The sequence below is a fragment of the Budorcas taxicolor genome, chromosome 2, assembly GCF_023091745.1.
Source record: "Budorcas taxicolor isolate Tak-1 chromosome 2, Takin1.1, whole genome shotgun sequence".
In the NCBI taxonomy this organism is placed as follows: Eukaryota; Metazoa; Chordata; class Mammalia; order Artiodactyla; family Bovidae; genus Budorcas; species Budorcas taxicolor.
The window spans coordinates 45,178,331-45,200,563 of NC_068911.1; the positions used below are offsets into that span (position 1 = coordinate 45,178,331).

At 41.8% G+C, this 22,233-nt stretch overlaps 1 protein-coding gene across 1 annotated transcript in view; it reads right to left on the reverse strand.

Moving 5' to 3' along the window:
* The window catches only part of HERC2 (HECT and RLD domain containing E3 ubiquitin protein ligase 2), a 243,661-nt gene that overhangs the window by 215,641 nt on the left and 5,787 nt on the right, over positions 1-22,233 (reverse strand). Inside the window, exon 4 of the mRNA XM_052636055.1 lies at positions 14,551-14,665. Within this exon, the coding sequence (XP_052492015.1) occupies positions 14,551-14,665 (115 nt within the window). The remainder of the gene's footprint in view (positions 1-14,550; positions 14,666-22,233) is intronic.

Sequence of the window (22,233 nt, forward strand, 5' to 3'; positions counted from 1 at the left end):
CTCTTCATTACAGAGGACTGGAATGCAAAAGTAGGAAGTCAAGAGATACCTGGAGTAACAGACAAATTTGGCCTTGGAGTACAAAACAAAGCAGGTAAAAGGCTAACAGAGTTTTGCCAAGAATGCACTGGTGGTAGCAAACACCCTCTTGCAACAACACAAGAGAAGACTCGACACATGGACATCACTAGATGGTCAATATCGAAATCAGACTGACTATATTTCTGCACCCAAAGATGAAGAACCTCTATTCAGTTCAGTTCAGTCGCTCAGTTGTGTCCGAGTGTTTGCAACCCCATGAGCTGCAGCACGCCAGGCCTCCCTGTCCAACACGAAGTCCCGGAACGTACCCTAACTTGTGTCCATTGAGTCAGTAATGCCATCCAACCATTTCATCCTCTGGCGTCCCCTTCTCCTCCTGTCCTCAATCTTTCCCAGCATCAGGGTCTTTTCAAATATATCAGCTCTTCACATCAGGTGGCCATGATATTGGAGTTTCACCTCAGCATCAGTCCTTCCAATGAATATTCAGGACTGATTTCCTTTAGAACTGACTGGTTTGATCTCTTTGCAGTCCAAGGGACTCTCAAGAGTCTTCTCCAACACCACAGTGAAAAAGTATCAATTCTTTGGTGCTCAGCTTTCTTTATAGTCCAACTCTCACATCCATACATGACTACTAGAAAAACCACAGCCTTGACTAGACAGACCTCTGTCTCTGCTTTTTAATATGCTGTTTAGGTTGGTCATAACTTTCCTTCCAAGGAGTAAGTGTCTTTTAATTTCATGGCTGTACTCATCATCTGCAGTGATTCTGGAGCCAAAAAGAATAAAATCTCTGTTTCCACTGTTTCGCATCTATTTACCATGAGGAAATGGGACCAGATGCCATCTTTGTTTTGAGAATGTTGTGCTTTAAGCCAACTTTTTCACTCTCCTCTATCACTTTCCTCTTTCACTTTCATCAAGAGGCTTTTTAGTTCCTCTTCACTTTTTTGCCATAAGGGCGGTGATCTAAATCAAATCCCTTACGATTAAACAGAGGAGGTGACAAATAGATTCAAGGGATTAGATCTGATAGACAGTGTCTGAGAACTACGGATTGAGGTTTCTGACACTGTACAGGAGGCAGTGATCAAGACCATCCCCCAAAAGAAGAAGTGCAAAAAGGCAAAATGGTTGTCTGAGGAGGCCTTAAAAATAGCTGAGAAAAGAAGAGAACAGAAAGGCAAAGGAGAAAAGGAAAAATATACCCATTTAAATGCAGAGTTCCAAAGAACAGCAAAAAGATATAAGAAAGGATTCCTCAGCGACCAGTGCAAAGAAATAGAGGAAAACAAGAGAATGGGAAAGACTAAAGATGTCTTAAAGAAAATTAGAGATAACAAGGGAACATTTCAGGCAAAGATGAGCACAATAAAGGACAGATATGGTCCTTAACAGAAGCAGAGGATATTAAGAAGAGGTGGCGATAAGACACAGAAGAACTACACAAAAAGACCTTAATGAGCCAGATAACCACAATGGTGTGATCACTCACCTACACCCAGACATCCTAAAATGCAAAATCAAGTAGGCTTTAGAATCATCATTAAGAACAAAGCTAGTGGAGATGATGGAATTCCACCTGAGCTATTTCAAATCCTGGAGATGATGCTGTGAAAGTGCTGCACTCAATATGCCAGCAAATTTGGAAAACTCAGCAGTGGCCACAGGACTGGAAAAGGTCAGTTTTCATTCCTGTTCCAAAGAAAGGCAATGCCAAAGAATGTTCAAACTACTGCACAATTGCACTCATCTCACACATCAGCAAAGTAATGCTCAAAATTCTTCAAGCTAGGCTTCATCAGTACACGAACCTAGAATTTCCAGATGTTAAAGCTGGATTCAGAAAAGGCAGAGGAACCAAAGATCAAATTGCCATTATCTGCTGGATCATAGGAAAAGCAAGAAAATTCCAGAAAAACAGCTACTTCAGCTTCATTGACTACAGCAAAGCCTCTGACTATGTGGATCACAACAAACTGTGGAAAATTCTTCAAGGGATGGGAATACCAGACCACCTTACCTGCCTCCTGCAAAACATGTATGCAGATCAAGAAGCAACAGTTAAAACTGGGCATGGAACAAAAGACTGGTTCCAAACCAAGAAAGGAGTATGTCAAGGCTGTATATTTTCACCCTGCTTGTTTAACTTCTACGCAGAGTACATCAACCAAAATGCTGGGCTGGATGAAACACAAGCTGGAATCAAGAGTGCCGGGAGAAATATCAATAACCTCAGATACGCAGATGAAAACACCCTTATGACAGAAGGCAAAGAGGAAGAGCCTCTTGATGAAAGTGAAAAAGGAGAGTGAAAAAGCTGGCTTAAAACTCAACATTCAAAAATTGAAGATCATGGCATCCAGTTTCATCAGTTCAGTTCAGTCGCTCAGTCGGGTCCGACCCTTTGCGACCCCATGAATCACAGCACGCCAGGCCTCCCTGTCCATCACCATCTCCTGAAGTCCACTCAGACTCACGTCCATCAAGTCAGTGATGCCATTCAGCCATCTCATCCTCAGTCGTTCCCTTCTCCTCCTGCCCCCAATCCCTCCCAGCATCAGAGTCTTTTCCAATGAGTCAACTCTTCACATGAGGTGGCCAAAGTACTGGAGCTTCAGCTTTAGCATCATTCCTTCCAAAGAACACCCAGGGCTGATCTACAGAATGGACTGGTTGGATCTCCTTGCAGTCCAAGGGACTCTCAAGAGTCTTCTCCAACACCACACTTCAAAAGCATCAATTCTTCAATGCTCAGCATTCTTCACAGTCCAACTCTCACATCCATACATGACCACAGGAAAAACCATAGCCTTGACTAGACGGACCTTTGTTGGCAAAGTAATGTCTCTGCTTTTGAATATACTATCTAGGTTGGTCATAACTTTTCTTCCAAGGAATAAGCGTCTTTTAATTTCATGGCTGCAATCACCATCTGCTGTGATTTTGGAGCCCAAAAAAATAAAGTCTGACACTGTTTCCACTGTTTCCCCATCTACTTCCCATGAAGTGATGGGACCGGATGCCATGATCTTCATTTTCTGAATGTTGAGCTTTAAGCCAACTTTTTCACTCTCCTTTTTCACCTTCATAAAGAGGCTTTTTAGCTCCTTTTCACTTTCTGCCATAAGGGTGCTACCATCTGCATATCTGAGGTTATTGATATTTCTCCCAGCAATCTTGATTCCAGCTTGTGTTTCTTCCAGTCCAGCGTTTCTCATGATGTACTCTGCATAGAAGTTAAATAAGCACGGTGACAATATACAGCCTTGACGTACTCCTTTTCCTATTTGGAACCAGTCTGTTGTTCCACGTCCAGTTCTAACTGTTGCTTCCTGACCTGCATACAGATTTCTCAAGAGGCAGGTCAGGTGGTCTGGTATTCCCATCTCTCTCAGAATGTTCCACAGTTTATTGTGATCCACACAGTCAAAGGCTTTGGCAGAGTCAATAAAGCATAAATAGATGTTTTTCTGGAACTCTCTTGCTTTTTCCATGATCCATCAGATGTTGGCAATTTGATCTCTGGCTCCTCTACCTTTTCTAAAACTAGCTTGAACATCAGGGAATTCACGGTTCACGTATTGCTGAAGCCTGGCTTGGGGAATGTTGAGCATTACTTTACTAGCATGTGAGATGAGTGCAATTGTGCGGTAGTTGAGCATTCTTTGGCATTGCCTTTCTTTGGAACAGGAATGAAAACTGACCTTTTCCAGTCCTGTGGCCACTGCTGAGTTTTCCAAATTTGCTGGCATACTGAGTGCATCACTTTCACAGCATCATCTTTCAGGATTTGAAACAGCTCAACTGGAATTCCATCACCTCCACTAGCTTTGTTCGTAGTGATGCTTTCTAAGGCCCACTTGACTTCACTTTCCAAGATGTCTGGCTCTAGATTAGTGATCACATCATGATGATTATCTGGGTCATGAAGATCTTTTTTGTACAGTTCTTCCGTGTATTCTTGCCACCTCTTCTTAATATCTTCTGCTTCTGTTAGGTCCAGACCACTTCTGTCCTTTATCGAGCCTATCCTTGCATGAAATGTTCCCTTGGTATCTCTAATTTTCTTGAAGAGATCTCTAGTCTTTCCCATTCTGTTCTTTTCCTCTATTTCTTTGCATTGATCGCTGAAGAAGGCTTTCTTATCTCTTCTTGCTATTCTTTGGAACTCTGCCTTCAGACGCTTAGATCTTTCCTCTTCTCCTTTGCTTTCCGCCTCTCTTCTTTTCACAGCTATTTGTAAGGCCTCCCCAGACAGCCATTTTGCTTTTTTGCATTTCTTTTCCATGGGGATGGTCTTGATCCCTGTCTCCTGTACAATGTCATGAACCTCATTCCATAGTTCATCAGGCACTCTATCTATCAGATCTAGTCCCTTAAATCTATTTCTTACTTCCTCTGTATAATCATAAGGGATTTGATTTAGGTCATACCTGAATGGTCTAGTGGTTTTCCCTACTTTCTTCAATTTGAGTCTGAATTTGGTAATAAGGAGTTCATGATCTGAGCCACAGTCAGCTCCTGGTCTTGTTTTTGTTGACTGTATAGAGCTTCTCCATCTTTGGCTGCATAGAATATAATCAATCTGATTTCGGTGTTGACCATCTGGTGATGTCCATGTATAGAGTCTTCTCTTGTGTTGTTGGAAGAGGGTGTTTGCTGTGACCAGTGCATTTTCTTGGCAAAACTCTATTAGTCTTTGCCCTGCTTCATTCTGCATTCCAAGGCCAAATTTGCCTGTTACTCCAGGTGTTTCTTGACTTCCTACTTTTGCATTCCAGTCCCCTGTAATGAAGAGGATATCTTTTTTGGGTGTTAGTTCTAAAAGGTCTTGTAGGTCTTCATAGAACTGTTCAACTTCAGCTTCTTCAGCGTTACTGGCTGGGGCATAGACTTGGATAACTGTGATATTAAATGGTTTGCCTTGGAGACGAACAGAGATCATTCTGTCGTTTCTGAGACTGCATCCAAGTACTGCATTTCGGACTCTTTTGTTGACCATGCTGGCTACTCCATTTCTTCTGAAGGATTCCTGCCCGCAGTAGTAGATATAATGGTCATCTGAGTTAAATTTACTCATTCCAGTCCATTTTAGTTCGCTGATTCTTCATGGCAAATAGATGGGAGAAAAATGGAAACAGTGACAGACTATTTTCTTGGGCTCCAAAATCTCTGCATATGTTGACTGCACCCATCAAATTAAAAGACACTTGCTCTCTGGAAGAAAAGCTATGATCAACCTAGACAGCATATTAAAAATCAGTTTGTGATTACACTGCTGACAAATGTCTGTATAGTGAAAGCTACTTTTTTCTGGTAATCACATATGGATGTGAGAGTTGGGACTATAAAGAAAGCTGAGCACCAAAGAATTGATGTTTTTGAACTGTGGTGTTGGAGAAGATTCTTGTGCCTCCCTTGGACTGCAAGGAAATCCAACCAGTCCATCCTAAAGGAAATCAGTACTGAATATTCATTGGAAGGACTGATGCTGAAGTTGAAACTCCAATACTTTGGCCACCTGATGTGAAGATTTATTGGAAAAGACTCTGATGCTGGAAAAGATTGAAGACAGGAGGAAAAGGGGACAACAGAGATGGTTGGGTGGCATCACCAACTTGATGGACATGAGCAAGCTCCAGGAATTGGGTATGGACAGGGAAGCCTGGCATGCTGCAGTCCATGGAGTCGCAAAGAGTTGGACACGACTGAGTGACTGAAGTGACTTACTGAATTCATGAAATCCTGTACAAATGCTGAGAGACTACTAGATCATCAGTCACCACACAAAAGTTAACAAATAAATGTACACATGCCTTTGCCTCTTTATGCTATTGTATGCCAAGATGCAAAACCAACTTTACACTTCTTAATTAATTAGCACATTCTCTTTGCTTATTAAACATGTAAAATGGGACTCTTATAATATGGACTCCAGAGTTCTGCTAAAATGTTTAACACCAATATCATACTTTTTTAATCTGTGGTATAATAAAAATATTGATTTGGTCTTTGGTCTAGGTTCCTGGCACAGAGATTCTAAAACCCTTGCAATTTACTCAGGAGCATCTTTTGATATTCACAACAAGCTCCTTTCCACTATACCTGAGCTTATGCTAAGGAACTGACTCAGGAGGGGCCTCTAGATAGCTCCATGATGTGAGCTGATCACCAGAAAGACCCAACAGTGATTAGAGGGGAAAACTATCAGGACCATCTCCTGACCTCTAGAGAGACAGAGGTTGGAGATTAAATAAAATCTCTTGAACAAAAAAACTGGGGGATTAGAGGGTTATGGAAACCTCTAAATTTGTAGTCAGTCAGGCAACTGTGAGAGTAACCTGGGAATCCCATTGGAGTCTGGCATCTGAAGTGGAGGCACCCTTGGAGAACTGAGCCCTTCACTTGTGAGGACTGAACTCCAGTAGTTAAGTGTCAGAACTGGACTGAATTATCAGACATTCAGTTGGTGCTGAAGAATCACAGAATTGGTATAGAACCACACTCTGAATTTGTTGTTGTTTAGTCGTTAAGTCATCTCCGACTGTTTTGTGATCCCATGTACTACAGCCCACCAGGCTTCTCTGTCCGTGGGATTCTCCAGGCAAGAATACTGAAGTGGGTTGCCATTTCCTTCTCCAGAGGATCCTCCTGACCCAGGGACCAAACCTGTGTCTCCTGCACTGACAGGCAGATTCTTTATCACTGAGCGACCAGGGAAGCCCACTATCTGAATTAGAGGCTACTTAATTCAGATAAAAGTCATAACCTCAACCACATGAATGGCTGAGATTAAACCAGAAAGAAGGCTGGCAGAGAAACACAAATATAAAAGCAAGATGCTAAAGAGTACTATCAAGGAAGAAAGATAGTAATTTCTGTCTTAAAGAAAAATGTCCAGTTATGCAAAAACATGAAACAAGATGGTAAGAGATACGTTGGCAGATACAGTAAGTAACAGAAGATTCGAGGTAAACTTTATCTGCCTTAGTTAACAAAACCTGCAAAAAATGTGTCAGAATTGACAAAGTTGATCAATAAAGAAAGGTGTGAACCCTTTACTACCACCCTGGGCTTTCTCTCTGTGACTATAGCACAGCCATCCTCTCTCAAGCCCAGATCAACTTCCTCTGAAAACTGTTTGATGCCATCTTCCCAGGATCAGCTCTCTTCCTGTCTCTGAAACTCTCAAGGTGATAGACTTTGGCTGTACAGACACAACACACTTTGAAAAGCAAACATCATCAGCAGAACTTGGAACCATGTTAGAAATGCAAATTCCCAAGTCCCCAAAACCAAGAAATCATAAATTCTAAGGGTGGGGCCAGACACTCACTGGTCAAGCCAGTGTCTGACCAAGACCCCAGGTGATCCTAACGAACCTCAGAGTTTGAGAACCCTTGGGCTACAGAATCAGGATTCAACTGAGTTCTCATTGCTAGGAGGACTGAGTTCTGACTTTCTTCGTAACACTCACAGCCCTTTGTGCAATAGCTTTTAGCCTCAAGTTTAAAAATGTGTCCCCCCAGAATGTGTCCACTGCATCTGCAGCTGCATTCTCCTAGATTTAGATGCAGCTGAGCACTCAAGCAGTCCATGTCCCTCCAGGCTGGCCCACCCCTATCTGCTGCTCCCTATCCACCATACATACCACTGCTCTTCACAGTCCTCCACCTGGAGGACCCCACCTGCACCACCACCCTTGGGCCCAGGCCAGGTCTCCTTGACAAACCGCAGGAATCATGCCACTCCTGAACTCCACCAGCCCTGGTTGTGGGTAACATCATGGGGTTTTTATGATCCTGTTAAACACTTCTATATGCAAATGCATTTTCTGCCCAAATAATCATGAGTTATTTGGGAAAAAAAGCCATATCCAATATTTTATATCCTCCACAGAGAAACTATAAAACCAGGAGAAAAGTTGTCACATTCTTTAAAAAAAAAAAATTAAAAACTCATCTCTGGACACTTAAAATTGAAACACATATAACTAAAGAGCACTGACTAGACCAACAGAAAAGAAAACCCTAAAAACCATGCACAATACAAAGTCAGAAAAAGCCAAAATAAAACAAGAACTATATAAAAACTATAAAAAGTTAATACTAATGTCCATAAATGACATTAGTAATGTAACAGAAATAGCAATAAAACTTTTTAAGAGGCCTGACTAAGCAAACAACTGGCTAGTATATTTCTACTATCTGCACAGACTGAGAAGGTTTACAATAAACGAAACAGTTCTTCACACAAAGGTCAGCCCCTGACAAAAATTTAAAAATTAAGTTTAGTGTGTCTGTTATTAGCCTCTTAACTTTCCCTTCTTTACATCTTATTCCCTCCTTTATTTTCCCTCAAAATACAGTGACTCTAAACAGGGTTATAAGAAATAGTCACTTGAAAAAAAAGTGTAAGATTATAATCTAGCCTGTCTTTTGCAGGGCAGGCCCCGAAAAGGAAACACAAAGCTTACTACCTAGGTGGAAGCACTCTTTCCTCATCAGTAGGATCAAAAAGTACTAAAAGGAAGAAAAGAAGGTTTATTCCAAGGTAAGCTCCAATTATTAAAAGCCACTATGTCCCAGAAATGAATGAAGAAAACAAGCTAAACCACAGTAAGAACTCATTCTGAATCGCTGTGTGCGGGAGAAAACGGTCAGTCCCCGGGAAACAGAGCAGAGACAACAGTGCGTCTAAGGCTCTTCTGCTCTGATCTGCACTTTTCGCACAATCAGCCACACTACAGTCACATAAAATGCACACAGTTTTCTGAGGAGACAAGTGAGGTGCTCTGTATTTCTACCTCTTTGAGAATTTTCCAGTTTCTTGTGATCCAGACAGTCAAACAGTCTGCACAGTCAATGAAGCAAAAGTAAATGTTTTTCTGGAATTCCCTTGCTTTCTCTATGATCCAATGAATTTTGGCAATTTAATCTCTGGTTCCTCTGCCTTTTCTAAATTCAGCTTGTACATCTATCTGGAAGTTCTTGATTCACATACTGCTGAAGCAGAGCTTGAAGGATTTTGAGCATACCCTTACTAGATGTGAAATGAGCACAACTATACGACAGTCTGAACATTCTTTGGCATTATCCTTCTTTAGGACTGGAATGAAAATAGACCTTTTCCAATCCTGGGGCCACTGCTGAGTTTTCCAAATTTGCTAACATACTGAGTGCAGCAATTTGACAGCATCACCTTTTAAAATTTTAAACAGGTCAATTGAAATTCCATCACCTCTACTAGGTTTGTTTGTAGTTATGCTTCCTAAGGCCCACTTGACTTCAGTCCAGGATGTATGGTTCTAGGCATGTGATCACACCATCATGGTTATCCAGGTCATTAAGACGTTTCCTGTACAGTTCTGTGTATTCCTGTCACCTCTTCTTAATCTCTCCTGCTTCTGTTAAGTTCTTGCTGTTTCTGTCCTTTTTTGTTGCCCATTTCTGCATGAAATGTTCCCGTGGTATCTCCAATTTTCTTGAAGCGATCTCTAGTTTTTCACATTCTATTGTTTTCCTTTACTTTTTTGCATTGTTCGTTGAAGAAGGCTTTCTTATCTCTCACTGCTATTCTCTGGAACTAAGCATTCAGTTCGGTATATCTCTTCCTTCCTCAGCCTCCTCAAACAACCATTTTGCCTTCGTGTATTTTTCTTTGGGATGGTTTTGATTACTTCCTCCTGTACAATATTACAAACCTCTGGCCATCGTTCTTCAGGCACTCTGTCTACCAGATCTAATTCCTTGAATCAATTTGTCACCTCCACTGTATAATCATAAGGGATTTGATTTAGGTCATTAACTGACTGGCCTAATGGTTTTCCCTACATTCTTCAATTTAAGCCTGAATTTGCAATAAAGAGCTCATGATCTGAGCCACAGTCAGCTCCAGGTCTTTTTTCTGTGGACTGCATAGAAATTCTCCATCTTTGCCTACAAAGGACATAATCAATCTGATTTCGGTATTGACCTCTGGTGACGTCCATGTGTAGAGTCATCTCTTGGGTCATTGAGAAAGGGTGTTTACTATTATCAGTGTGTTAGTGTTTGCTCTGATTCATTTTATATTCCAAGGCCAAACCTGCCTGTTATTCTGGGTATCCTTTGACTTCCTTCTTTTGAATTCCAATCCTCTATGTGCAAAGGACAAAAGAATGAATCTTTTTTTGATGTTAGTTACAGAAGGTCTTGTAGGTCTTCAAAGTACCGGTCGACTTCAGCGTCTTTGGCATCAAGGGGGTTGGGACATAGACTTCAGTTTACTGTGATGTTGAATGGTTTGCCTTGGAAAACAAACCAAGATCATTCTGTCATTTTTGAGACTGCATCCAAATACTGCATTTTGGACTCTTTTGTTGACTATGAGGGCTACTCCGTTTCTTCGAAAGGTTTCTTGCCCACAGTAGTAGATATAATAATCATCTGAATTAAATTCACCCATTTCTGTTCATTTTAGCTCACTGATTGCTTTAAGATGTCAATGCTCATTCTTGCCATCTCCTGCTTAAGCACCTCCAATTTACTCTGATTCACAGATCTAACATTCCAGGTTACAATGCAATATTGTTCTTTACAGCACTGGACTTTACTTTCACCACCAGATACATCCACAGTTGAAATGAAAGTCATTTCAGCTTTGGCCCAAATGCTTCATTCTTTCTAGAGCTATTACTAATTGCCTTCTGCTCTTGCCCAGTAGCATACTGGACACCTTCCAACCTGGGGCCTTATCTTCCAGTGTCATATCTTTTTGCCTTTTCATACTGTTCATGGGGTTCTTGTGGCAAAAATACTGGAGTGGTTAGCCATTCCCTGCTTCAGTGGACCACGTTTTGTCAGAATTCTTCATTATGACCTGCCTGTCTCAGGTGGCCCTGAACCGCATGGCTTACAGCTTCACTGAGTTATTCAAGTTTCTTCACCACGAAAAGGTTATGATCCATGAAGGGGGAATATCAGACCACTTTACCTGGATCCTGAGAAACCTGTACACGGGTGAAAAAGAAACAGAACTGGACAAGGAACTGGTTCAAAATTGGGAAAGGAGTAAAACAAGGCTATATACTGTCACCCTGTTTATTTAACTTCTATGTAGAGTACATCACGCAAAATGCTGGGCTGGATAAATCACAGAATGGAATTAAGATTGCTGGGAGAAATATCTACAATCTCAGCTGTGTGAATGATATCACTCTAACAGCAGAAAGTGAAGAGGAACTGAAGAGCCTCTTGATGAAGGTGAAAGAGCAGAGTGAAAAAGCTAGCCTGAAACTCAACATTCAAAAAACTAAGATCATAGCATCCAGTCCTGTAACTTCATAGCCAACAGAAGTGAAAAGAGTCGAAGCAGTGACAGATTTTATTTTCCTGGACTCCAAAATTACTATGAATGGTGACTGCAGCCATGAAATTCAAAGATGTTTGTTCCCTAGAAGGAAAGTAATGTCAAACCTAGACAGCATATTAAAAAGCAGAGATATCACTTAAGCTCTGTAAAGTCAAAGCTATGGTCTTTCCAGTAGTCATGTATGGATATGACAGTTGGCCCATCAAGAAGGCTGAGTGCCAAAGGATGGATGCTTTCGAATTGTGGTTCTAGAGAAGCCTCTGGAGAGTCCCTTCAACTGCAAGGAGATCCAACCAGTCAATCCTATAGGATATCAATCCTGAAAATTCATTGGAAGGACTGATGCTTAAGCTTCAAAACTTTGGCCACCTGATGCAAAGAGCCGACTCATTGGAAAAGACCCTGATGCTGGGAAAGACTGAATTCAAGAGGAAGAGGGCAGCAGAAGATGAGATGGTTAAGATAGCACCACTAACTCAATAGACATGAATCGGAGCAAACTCTGGGAGACAGATGAAGAGCAGGGAAACCTGACATGCTGCAGTCCATGGGGTTGCAAAGAGTCAGACAGGTCCTACTGACTGAACAACAACAAAATAATGTACACAGTCTTGGGAATACCCTGGAAGTCCAGTGGTTAAGACTCTGCAGTTTCCCTGCCAGGGGCCTTGGTTTGAAACCTGGTTGGAGAACTAAGGTCCCGCAAGCTGCTATATAATGCAGCGCCCCTCTCCCCCCACAAAAAAGACCACGGTCTTAAAAATGAAATTAGGTGTATAAATCTATCTATTAAAAAAGTATTTTCTCATAACAAAAAGCATATACCATAACTTATACAATAACTTTTACTGAATGTCAAGAAAAAAACTATTAATTTGGGACCTACACAAAGAACAATTACACTTCGCTCTCTTTTATTTTTTTAAATTTATTTACTTTTGGCCGTTCTGGGTCCCTGTTGCTGTCCACAGGCTTTCTCTGGATGCGGCAAGTGGGCACTACTCTCTAGCTGCAGGGTGAGGGCTTCTCATCTCAGCAGCTTCTCTGGCAGAGCCTGGGCTCTGGGGCATGCAGCCTTCAGTAGCTGCAGCTCCCAGACTCTAGATTTGGTGCACAGGCTTAGTTGCTCTGTGGCATAGGGGATCTTCTCGGACATGGGATCAAACCCATGTCTCCTGCATTGGCAGAAGGATTCTTTACCACTGATACATCAGCGAGGCCCTACACTTTGCTTTCTAACCACAAATTTTAAAAAAAAACAAAGAACAACAAATAGTCATGAAATGTAATGAGTAAGAAATAGACTTTGAATTTTTCCATATAATTAGTTTTTCTCAGAGTATCTTTTAGAACGAATGTTTCACAAAAAACGTTTTAAGTATGTTTTAATGCATTAATACTGGAAGGATAGGACGAAAAGGCACAAAAACTTTAAAAGTATACAGAATGAACTACTAAAACTAATAAATCATTACAAACTGAAACAAGCATGTAACGTGATTACATGATACTATTTACATGAAAGTCTAGAACAGGCAAAACCAATCCACGACAGAAAAAGATCAGATCAGTGGCTGCCTATGAGTAGAGAGAGCAGGACAGAGCCAGTAAGGGGCACGTGAGAACCTTCGTAGTGGGAGTACCAGTGAGTGGGTGGTTACACTGATTATGTCTGTTGAAACTTATGGAACAGGAAACTCAAAACATATATTTTATTATGGGTAAGTTCTGCCCTAAAGACAAAAAGCTACACTGAAGTCAATCTTGTTAATAATATGCATGAAGTATCTAACAGAGTCAGGTAAGATGCACCAGTGGACAGAGGATAGATTAGTATGATCCAGGGATGAGTGTGCAGGGGCTCACTGTACAGACCTGTCAGTTGTTGTGGGTACATGGACGTTTTCACAATAAAATATCAGGAAAAAACTGAGCTCACTCTGCTAGACACTGTAACTGAAAAGATATATTGTTTTGCCAATGTATTTTCAAGTGGACACTATTCTAATTCATTCTGTGAAAAGTAACTACTTTCTTTTTTCTTTTTTAAATGTGGACCATTTTTAAAGCCTTTCTTTAATTTGTTACAATATTGCTTCCCTTTTATGTTTTGGTTTTTGGCTGCAAGCATGAGGCTCTCCAAGCAGGGATTGAACCCATAGCCCCTGCATCAGAAGGTGAAGTCCTATCCACTGGACAGCCAGGGAAGTCCCACTACTTTCTAAAATAACTTTATCCATCCTGATGATTTTCAAACAGCAGGACTAATAAACTTCAGCAGTGGGTCTCAAGTAGGGTTGTTCAGATTCTACAGGTTTGGGGTGGGTACAGGCATACATTTCTTTTTAAAGCCTAAACAGTGACTGTGATTCACAGCCAAAGACAAGAACAACAGACTTCACTGCGTTTTCATAATCCTATGCCCAACAAGAGTGTTCACTGATATTTCCCTGCACAGACAAATACAATAAAAGTCCAAAGGCCAAAGGCTCCCAAAAAGTGTTTTATACACTCCCACAGGATAGTCACAGGGGTTTCCCAGGTAATGCAGTGGAGAAGACCACCTGGCAATGCATGAAACGCAAGAGACAGGGTTCAATCCCTAGGTCAGGAAGACCCCCTGGAGAAAACAATGGTAACCCATTCCAGTCTTCCTGCCTGGAAAGTCCCATGGACAGAGGAGACTCCCAGGCTGCAGCCCAGGGAGTCGCAAAGAGTCAGACATGACAGCGTGCGCACGCGCACGCACACACACACACGCACGCACAGGATAGTCATGCTGGAAAAATTTCAGAATACTATTTCCACTCAACCTCATAAAAACCACAATTTATAGTTAGCCAAAGCAAGGTATACTTCAAAACTTAGAAGAAAACAATAAGTGGAGTTCCCAGAAGCTGCAAATGAGACATCAGAGGAAGGACACCACAGCAGGTGGCTCTGCAATTAAAAGGCCTTCAGTCTGGGTAGAACAACAAAATTCAGGAAGCACTTAATATTAATTATCATTTAGGCATTTCCAAAGTGAAAGCAAAACTTGAGAGTTATACTCAGGCACACTCCTGTCGATACAGCACAATCCGAAATTTCTATAGAATTCAATTTATAAAGGTCTTAAAAAAATGAAAAATATTAGTTAAAGGCCCTTACCTTTTCTAGGAGGAAGCTCTCCATTCTGTGATAGTTCTGTCCCAGTATATACAATTTCTCCATCTTTAACCATTTCATTCCACAGACCACAGAGTCCATCTCTTGTGAATGCAAGCTGGTAATGATAAATAAAATAAATTCAGAGTGATCACACTCACAATGCAATTCTTAAAGAATACTGTGAAAAAAAAATCTCACTTACTATTCAGTCATCCAACATTGAATGAAAACTGTCCCAAGGTACACAATTAAGTGAACAAGGTACCATGCATAATATTTTACATACTAAGTTTTACTTAAGATACAAGATAAAAGACACATGTGGGCACATGCTCTGGAAAGATAAGCCAGTAACAAATAATATGATCACTTATAGGAAGGGGAACATAGGTAGGAGGCAAGAGAGGTGAATGAAAGCCAGATTTTGAGTTTACCTTACATGCAAGTTAACCTGTTTATTAAGAAAACTATACTTCACCCTTGAATAACCTGGAGGTTAATCCAAATAGAACTTTGATAGTGAGCCAGGAATATTTAGGTTTGCACCAAAAAAAGCTGCTCAAAGCCTGATAGGAACTCCTCCACTGGCCAAACAGAATAATTTTGAACAGCAAAATATATAACAACTGTATTAGACTGAAATAGTAAATAAAAACACGAGCCCATACTGGTATTCAAAGACAAAATAACATTCTCACAAAAAGTGCTCTTGGCTGTCCACATTTGGGAGTCAGAAAAGGTTTCCCAGAGCAAGCAGTCGTGACCAAGGGTCAGGGCACAGTGACCACCCAGGGAAAGCATCCATTCTGAAAACTGCAGGTACAGTAGAAACCCTCTTCTCAGACAGACAAGACACTTTACACTAAAACAAACACATCTGTTAACCATCCTTCAATGGAAGGCCAGGGCCTTTTCTTTGCTCACAAGTCCACTAGCTTGTTCCTTGTCATCAATCCCGCATACACCACTCTCATGAAGCATTCACTATTTCCAGACTCACCAAGAACTGAAGGGTACTTTGTGAACAATCTTAGTACACAATTCTTCTAGATTTTCAAGACATCTCCCCCAATCCTTATCAATTCTCTCTTTCCTAACCTGTACAAGTAATTTTTTTAAGCATCTCAGTTTTACCCAAGCAATGTGTAGTAGGCAAATCTAAGATGCCCTAAAGATTCTTAACCCCTGGCACACACACATCCTGCGTAATCCTCTCTCTGAGTTTGGGCAGGACCTCTGAATACAGGAGAGGACATCACACCTGGACTAGGTTTTGTTTCTTTCTGTGGCAAATGTGAAGGAATTTCTCATATATAATTAAGGTCTCACATCAGCTGATGTCTAGTCAATCAAAAGGAAAATTATCCTAGGGTCATGTGAGGTAAAAGCCCTTAAGAGGATGGGACCGTCCAAAAGAGACACTCTCCACAACCACTGCCATGAGCAGCCTACGGACAGGGGTGTCTTCTAGGAGCCCACAACTCAGTCCCACAGTCCCACAAACTGAATTCTGCCAACAAGGACACCAATAAAACCCTAGATGAGAATGCAAACTGGTCAGCACCCTGACTACAGCCTGTGAGTCCTAAAGCAGAAGACCCAGCTAAGCCATAGCCAGACTCCTGACCCACAGAGAAAAGGAGCAGAGTACACAGAGTTGTTTTAAGCTGATACATTTTCTGGTTGACTTGTTACACAGCAACAGAAAACCAATTTGGCAACCGACTTAGTTTTCATAGAGCAACAACTTTCTCTCAGCACTCATATTTGTTCACATCACTAAATGAGACAACTGCCATAAACATGCTTGAGACCAAAATATATGACTGTTGGCAAAAGTATCAACTGGCAGAGGGAGAAGTAAATACTTCCTAAAAAGTGAGCCACAAACATTCAGGGCCCCTGCTGTTTTAACACAGGATGGAAAGGTCTGGCTCACCTGCTGACCTGGCTAAGAGGAGGAACCTAAGACCTCTCCCTGGGCTCAGTCCAGGCCCACGTGGCCACACAGGCTGGGAATCAAACAATGACTGGACTAAACAGCCCCATGTGTGCTGCACTCGAGCAGTTACAGGCCACCTTTGGGGGCTCCAGGAAATAAATGACCACACATCCAGTCATAACTCAGTGTCAGAGCAGTGGATGAGGACAGAGGAAGAGGCCAAACACAGAGAAAAGAGGATGACAGCCTAAGTCAAGACAAAAAAGAGTATTTAAGACACTTCAGATCAAATGGGACAGATCAGATGTGAAAAACAGGGTAGAGAACAGAATCAAAATGAGAGAATTAGCTCAGTTTTAACCACTGATACTTGCACCACCTACTGAACATAAACATGGAGATCCTCTCCCCGTGCACACACATACACACACACACAATACACATACACTGCAAACACAAATTCCGATCTTAGCAGAGGGGTCAGGGCTAGAGACTCAAACCTGGAAGTCATCAGGATATGGGCTGCAGACCTGGAGAAGATGCCCACACCCAAGGAGGGAGGGTCCTCAGCCCTGACGGCCCACTAGGATTACCCCAGGGTGGCTGGGGATGATACAGTTATTAAAGAACAGACCGAGGAAGCCGAGTTTACATGAGGACAAGAATCATCACTATCGTCCTTTCTTTCTCTCATCACTTTAGTAGTGTTGCGAAGGATGGGGGTAGGGCAGAAGCTGGGCAGAAGGTAGAAACTGGGTGTCTAGAGGGATACCCACTGTAAAAGCCTCCTAGGGAGCCGGGGATACGAACTCGAGTAACCACCACGCAAACCACAATGATTCAGGCATCTGAAAGGATTCAAGGAAGGAGGGAACATTGCTAAGGTAACAAAGCAAGCTTCCCTGGAAGAAGGCTTGAAAGAGTTGGACTGTGAAAGGCAGAGATGAAGTCCCTAGGAGAGCATTCCAAGGCACTGGAATCACAGTGGAAAGCACAGGATCCCAGGGAGAAACAACCTGGGAAACAATCATGGCACTGGAAAAACAGCATACACAAACAATACAATTCACTTAAATGTGTCAGTGTAAGAGTATTTGTGCAACAGTCTATAAATAGCTTGTTTTGGGGCTTCCCTGTTGGCTCCGTGGTAAAGAATCCCTAAATGGGAGACATGGGTTTAATTCCTGATCCAGGAAGACCCTACATCATGTGGAGCAACTAATGCACCACAATGCTACTGAGCTTGTGCTCTAGAGCCCAGAAGCAACAACCACTGAGTGCACCGACAGCTGGTGCTCTGAAACCAGAGAAGCCACCACAACGAGATGTCCACACACCCCAACTAGAGAGTAAATCCCACCTGCCACAACTAGAGAAAAGCCCAAGCAGCAATGAAGATCCAGCACAACCAAAAATAAGTTTAAAAAAAAATCCTGACCTTATTAGTAGATAATTTACAAAAACATTCCCAATGGGTAACAATACAGTTCTTAAATTTTAACTTTTTTCATACAGAATCCAGATACCTCTAATTAGTATTATTCATTCTGAGGACCCTTTACCAATTTTCTCTTATCATCTTACCTCATACCTCTAAAATGATATAACAGGTAAAGGCATTTTCATCCTGAAAAGAAGCCAACAAGGCAGAGGGTAGTAACAGGGCCAGTTTTGAGGGATAGTAACTAAAACTTAGCAGTTCAATTACCTGACCAAGATCACCAAGGTCATCAGAGTTTGGGGGAAGAGGCCAAACTCTCCAGCTTGTTTTCTTCTCATCAACATGAACCAACAGGTGCAGTAAGGAGGCCTGGGGGAGCCACTGAAGGGGCCACAATATTTGAAAACCAAACAGAATTGGGCAAGAGGTCTTTTAAGGTAACTATTAACATGATCACTTCAGAACTGTGTAATTATGCAATATAATTCAAAACAGACTGTGGCCAATGAAATAAACTGCATTAACTTATAGTTTAGATATTTATTTTTTCTAACTTTAAAATATTTCTGAAATGTGATCTGTTCAAATATTTGCAGATAACTATAAAGATATCTAGCTTTTTTCTTAGCCTTGCAGAAAAATACCTTCTAAACACCTGTTGAACACAGGATAACCTATCAGAACTATGTAATTACACGATATAATTCAAAATAGAATATGTGCCCAATGAAATAAATGGCATTAACTTATAGTTTAGATATTTATTTTTTCTATCTTTAAAATATTTCTGAAATGTGATCTGTTCAAATATTTGCAGATGACTATAAAGATGTCTAGCTTTTTTCTTAGCCTTGCAGAAAAATATCTTCTAAACACCTGCTGAACACAGGATAACCTATCAATTCCAAAAAAATTTAAGAACAACAAGTTCTATAAAAGAAACAAATTCTGGAAAAGTCACAAGGAAACATAAAGTATATCAGATTGAAGATATCAAGGCAGCAAGGAAGAGCAAACCTAAGACCCGGGAGAGAACAGCCCAAGGGGCTGAAGACTGCCTCCCGAGGCTCCTGCCAACTCTGCAAGCAGAGCTGAGACCAAGCAGACCTCAGTGGGGCTGCTGAGAAAGGACGAAGCCCTGGTCCTCACAGGGGAGAAGCCTGGTAAACATGCCATACCTTGAACAGAACCTCCAAGGGCCACATACACAGAAGCACGGGCAAAGTGCGAGCAGACTGGCAGGAGCCCCGCTCTGAAGCATCACAGCTCCATACTGCTCTGCAGTAACCTGCAGTCACTAGTGTTACTAGCTTGACAGATTCTCTCTGGAGAAGAGATCATTATCCAGGGTCTCAAATGACCACAACAATTTTTCACACATAATACCTAGAACTCAAAACTAATAATGGGTAAGATAAGACTGCTGCTGCTGCTGCTAAGTCGCTTCAGTCGTGTACGACCCTGTGCGACCCCATGGACAGGAATCCACCAGGCTCCGCTGTCCCTGAGATTCTCCAGGCAAGAACACTGGAGTGGGTTGCCATTTCCTTCTCCGATGCCTGAAAGTGAAAAGTGAAAGTGAAGTCGCTCAGTCGTGTCCGACTCCTAGCGACCCCATGGACTGCAGCCTACCAGGCTCCTCCGTCCACGGGATTTTCCAGGCAAGAGTACGGGAGTGGGGTGCCATTGCCTTCTCCGAAGATAAGACTACATAACTAAAAAAATGGAAAAAAAATAAATAAATAAAAATGGAAGTCAGCATAATCAAATCAAGAGTAGATCCAGGAAACAGAAACACAGACATAGACTTTGCCCTAAAAAGGAAAGCCTAAGTAATGGACTAAAGTAGTGACGCTTTCCCTGGAAGGTACCAGCCCAGGGCAGTGAGGGGACATAGCAAGTTACTACAGAAGTCAGCAAATTAAGGCCCAGCTCAGAGGCCAAATCTGGCCCACAATCTGATTTTATGATTCTTAGTCCTCAAGCTAAGAGTGGCTTTTACATGTCTCAATGGTTGAAACAATCAAGAGAAGAAAAATATATTTCATGACCCATGAAAATTATGACATTCAAATTTCAGTATCCATAAAGTTTCTGGGCCTACCACTACACACTTGTTTTATGTACTATCTGTAGCTACTTTCACATGACAACAGCAGAGGTGAGCAGTTGTTACAGACAACATATGGCCCACAGAAATATTTACAATCTGGGCCTTTAGAAAAAAGTTTGCTGACTCCTGTTTTACTGCACTAGTCCCCACTCCAAGATATGCTGCAGGCACATTCACTAGGCAGTGGGGCTCTTAACCAAAGTTTGCAAGAAGAAACCATAGAACCATCCAAAGAGGGGAAAAAAGCAGGGAGAGGGAGATTAAAACAGCCAGTTCCCTTACCTCTCTTTACCAAGTAGTGCATGTTCACCTCATGGAAAATGAGTTTCTGCTCTCCCCCACTTTCCAGACTTTGCCACCTACAGCTCCATGGTAGGTGGCTGGGAAGCCAAAACCTACGCCCTGTTGTGTGACATTACATCTAAGAACAGGAATAAAAGGGTGGCCCACAGGCATGCTGGGGTATCAATCCAGAGGGAACAGAAGATGCAGTGGAGGAATCAAAAAAGGTTGCACAAGGTTTGATGTGTCCAAGCAATTAAAAGGTCATGTTAACAATTTCAACAGAGAACTGGAAACTACAGAAAAGTTCTAACGTGGCAGTTAAGCAAACTGCCAAAACACTTCAAACTCAACATAACAACAGATGCATTTTCAGGTTTTCCTGGTGGTCCAGTGGTTAAGAATCCACCTGCCAATGCATGGGACATGGGTTCAATCAATTCGATCTCTGCTCAGTGAAGATCCCATGTGCCACAACTACGGAGCCTGTGTTCTGGAGTCCGAGAGCCACAACCACTGAGCCCGCATGACCAGAGCCTGTGCTCTGCCACAAGTGAAGTCACCAAAATGAGAAGCCCACGCACTGCAACGAAGAGTAGCCCCTGCTCGCTGCAACTAGAGAAGGCATGTGCACAGCAACCAGGAATCAGACTTATCAGAAAATAAATAAGTAAATCTTTAAAATAGATGCATTTTACTAAATATAATTACACCTCAATAAAATGCAGTCATACGAAAATGTGGAATTTCTAAAACAAAAAATACAAATCTAAAATTAAAATGTCAATAAATGAGATCAGATTGGGAAGGCCTGTTCTCCCACCTGTGAAGAATTAACTTCTTTAGTAATTACATCTCTGGTAGAAAGCCAGATCGAATATATCAAACAACTGTTTTCCAACACCGGGCAAAAGATCCAGTGTGATCTGTGATTCCCGTGAAGGGCAACAATGAAGTAAGAGCCCAAGCTTAATGCCTAGAAGCAGATTCCAGACTGTAGCACAGGAAAGAGGAACCCAAATAGAACCCAGAATTCTTGCTGAAAGGAGGAGCAGATTGCCTGTAAGCAGGTCAAAATGACAAGAATACAGGAGAGGAAGTTGGCTGCAGAGAGAATGATCTCTGGAGCTGGACAGAGGAGCCTCCTTGAGACTCTAGCTGGGTAATGATCGGGGTACGGGTTGAGAACACTACCCAGAATGGGCAAAGCAGCACTAAAACAGAGCAGGCAGAACCCCAATCAATATTCACAGTCTAGGAAAAGCCTGTTTCCACCAACCAGAACAGAAAGACCTCCCAACACACCAAGCATTAGACAGAGTCCTAAGAAGGACACTGCCTAAATGAGGCAGATAAACAGGCCAAGGTTAAAGGCTGTGCTGGATCAGCCCAAACAAACCTTAGGCTCAATCTTTGAATAGACCAATTAATTCCAAGTAACTCACAAGCATGTCAGACAAAACTACAGCTCTTCAAGAGAATAAAACAAAATCTAGCACAGGATAACATATTTATTTACAAACTGCTGCTGCTGCTGCTAAGTCACTTCAGTCGTGTCCGACTCTGTGCGACCCCACAGACGGCACCCCAGCAGGCTCCTCTGTCCCTGGGATTCTCCAGGCAAGAATACTGGAGTGGGTGGCCAATTCTGTCTCCAATGTATGAAAGTGAAAAGTGAAAGTGAAGTCAGTCATGTCTGACTCTTCGCAACATTCAATAAAAAAATTAACAAGCATGCAAACATATCCTATAACCAGAGCAAACATCAACAGAAATGATGAAACATCAACAGAAATGATGAAATCGATCAATCAATCAAAATAAACACAGAAACAATAGGGGTGATGGAATTAGCAGACAAGACTGTTAAAAGCTCCACTATAGAGATGTTTCATATACTGACAG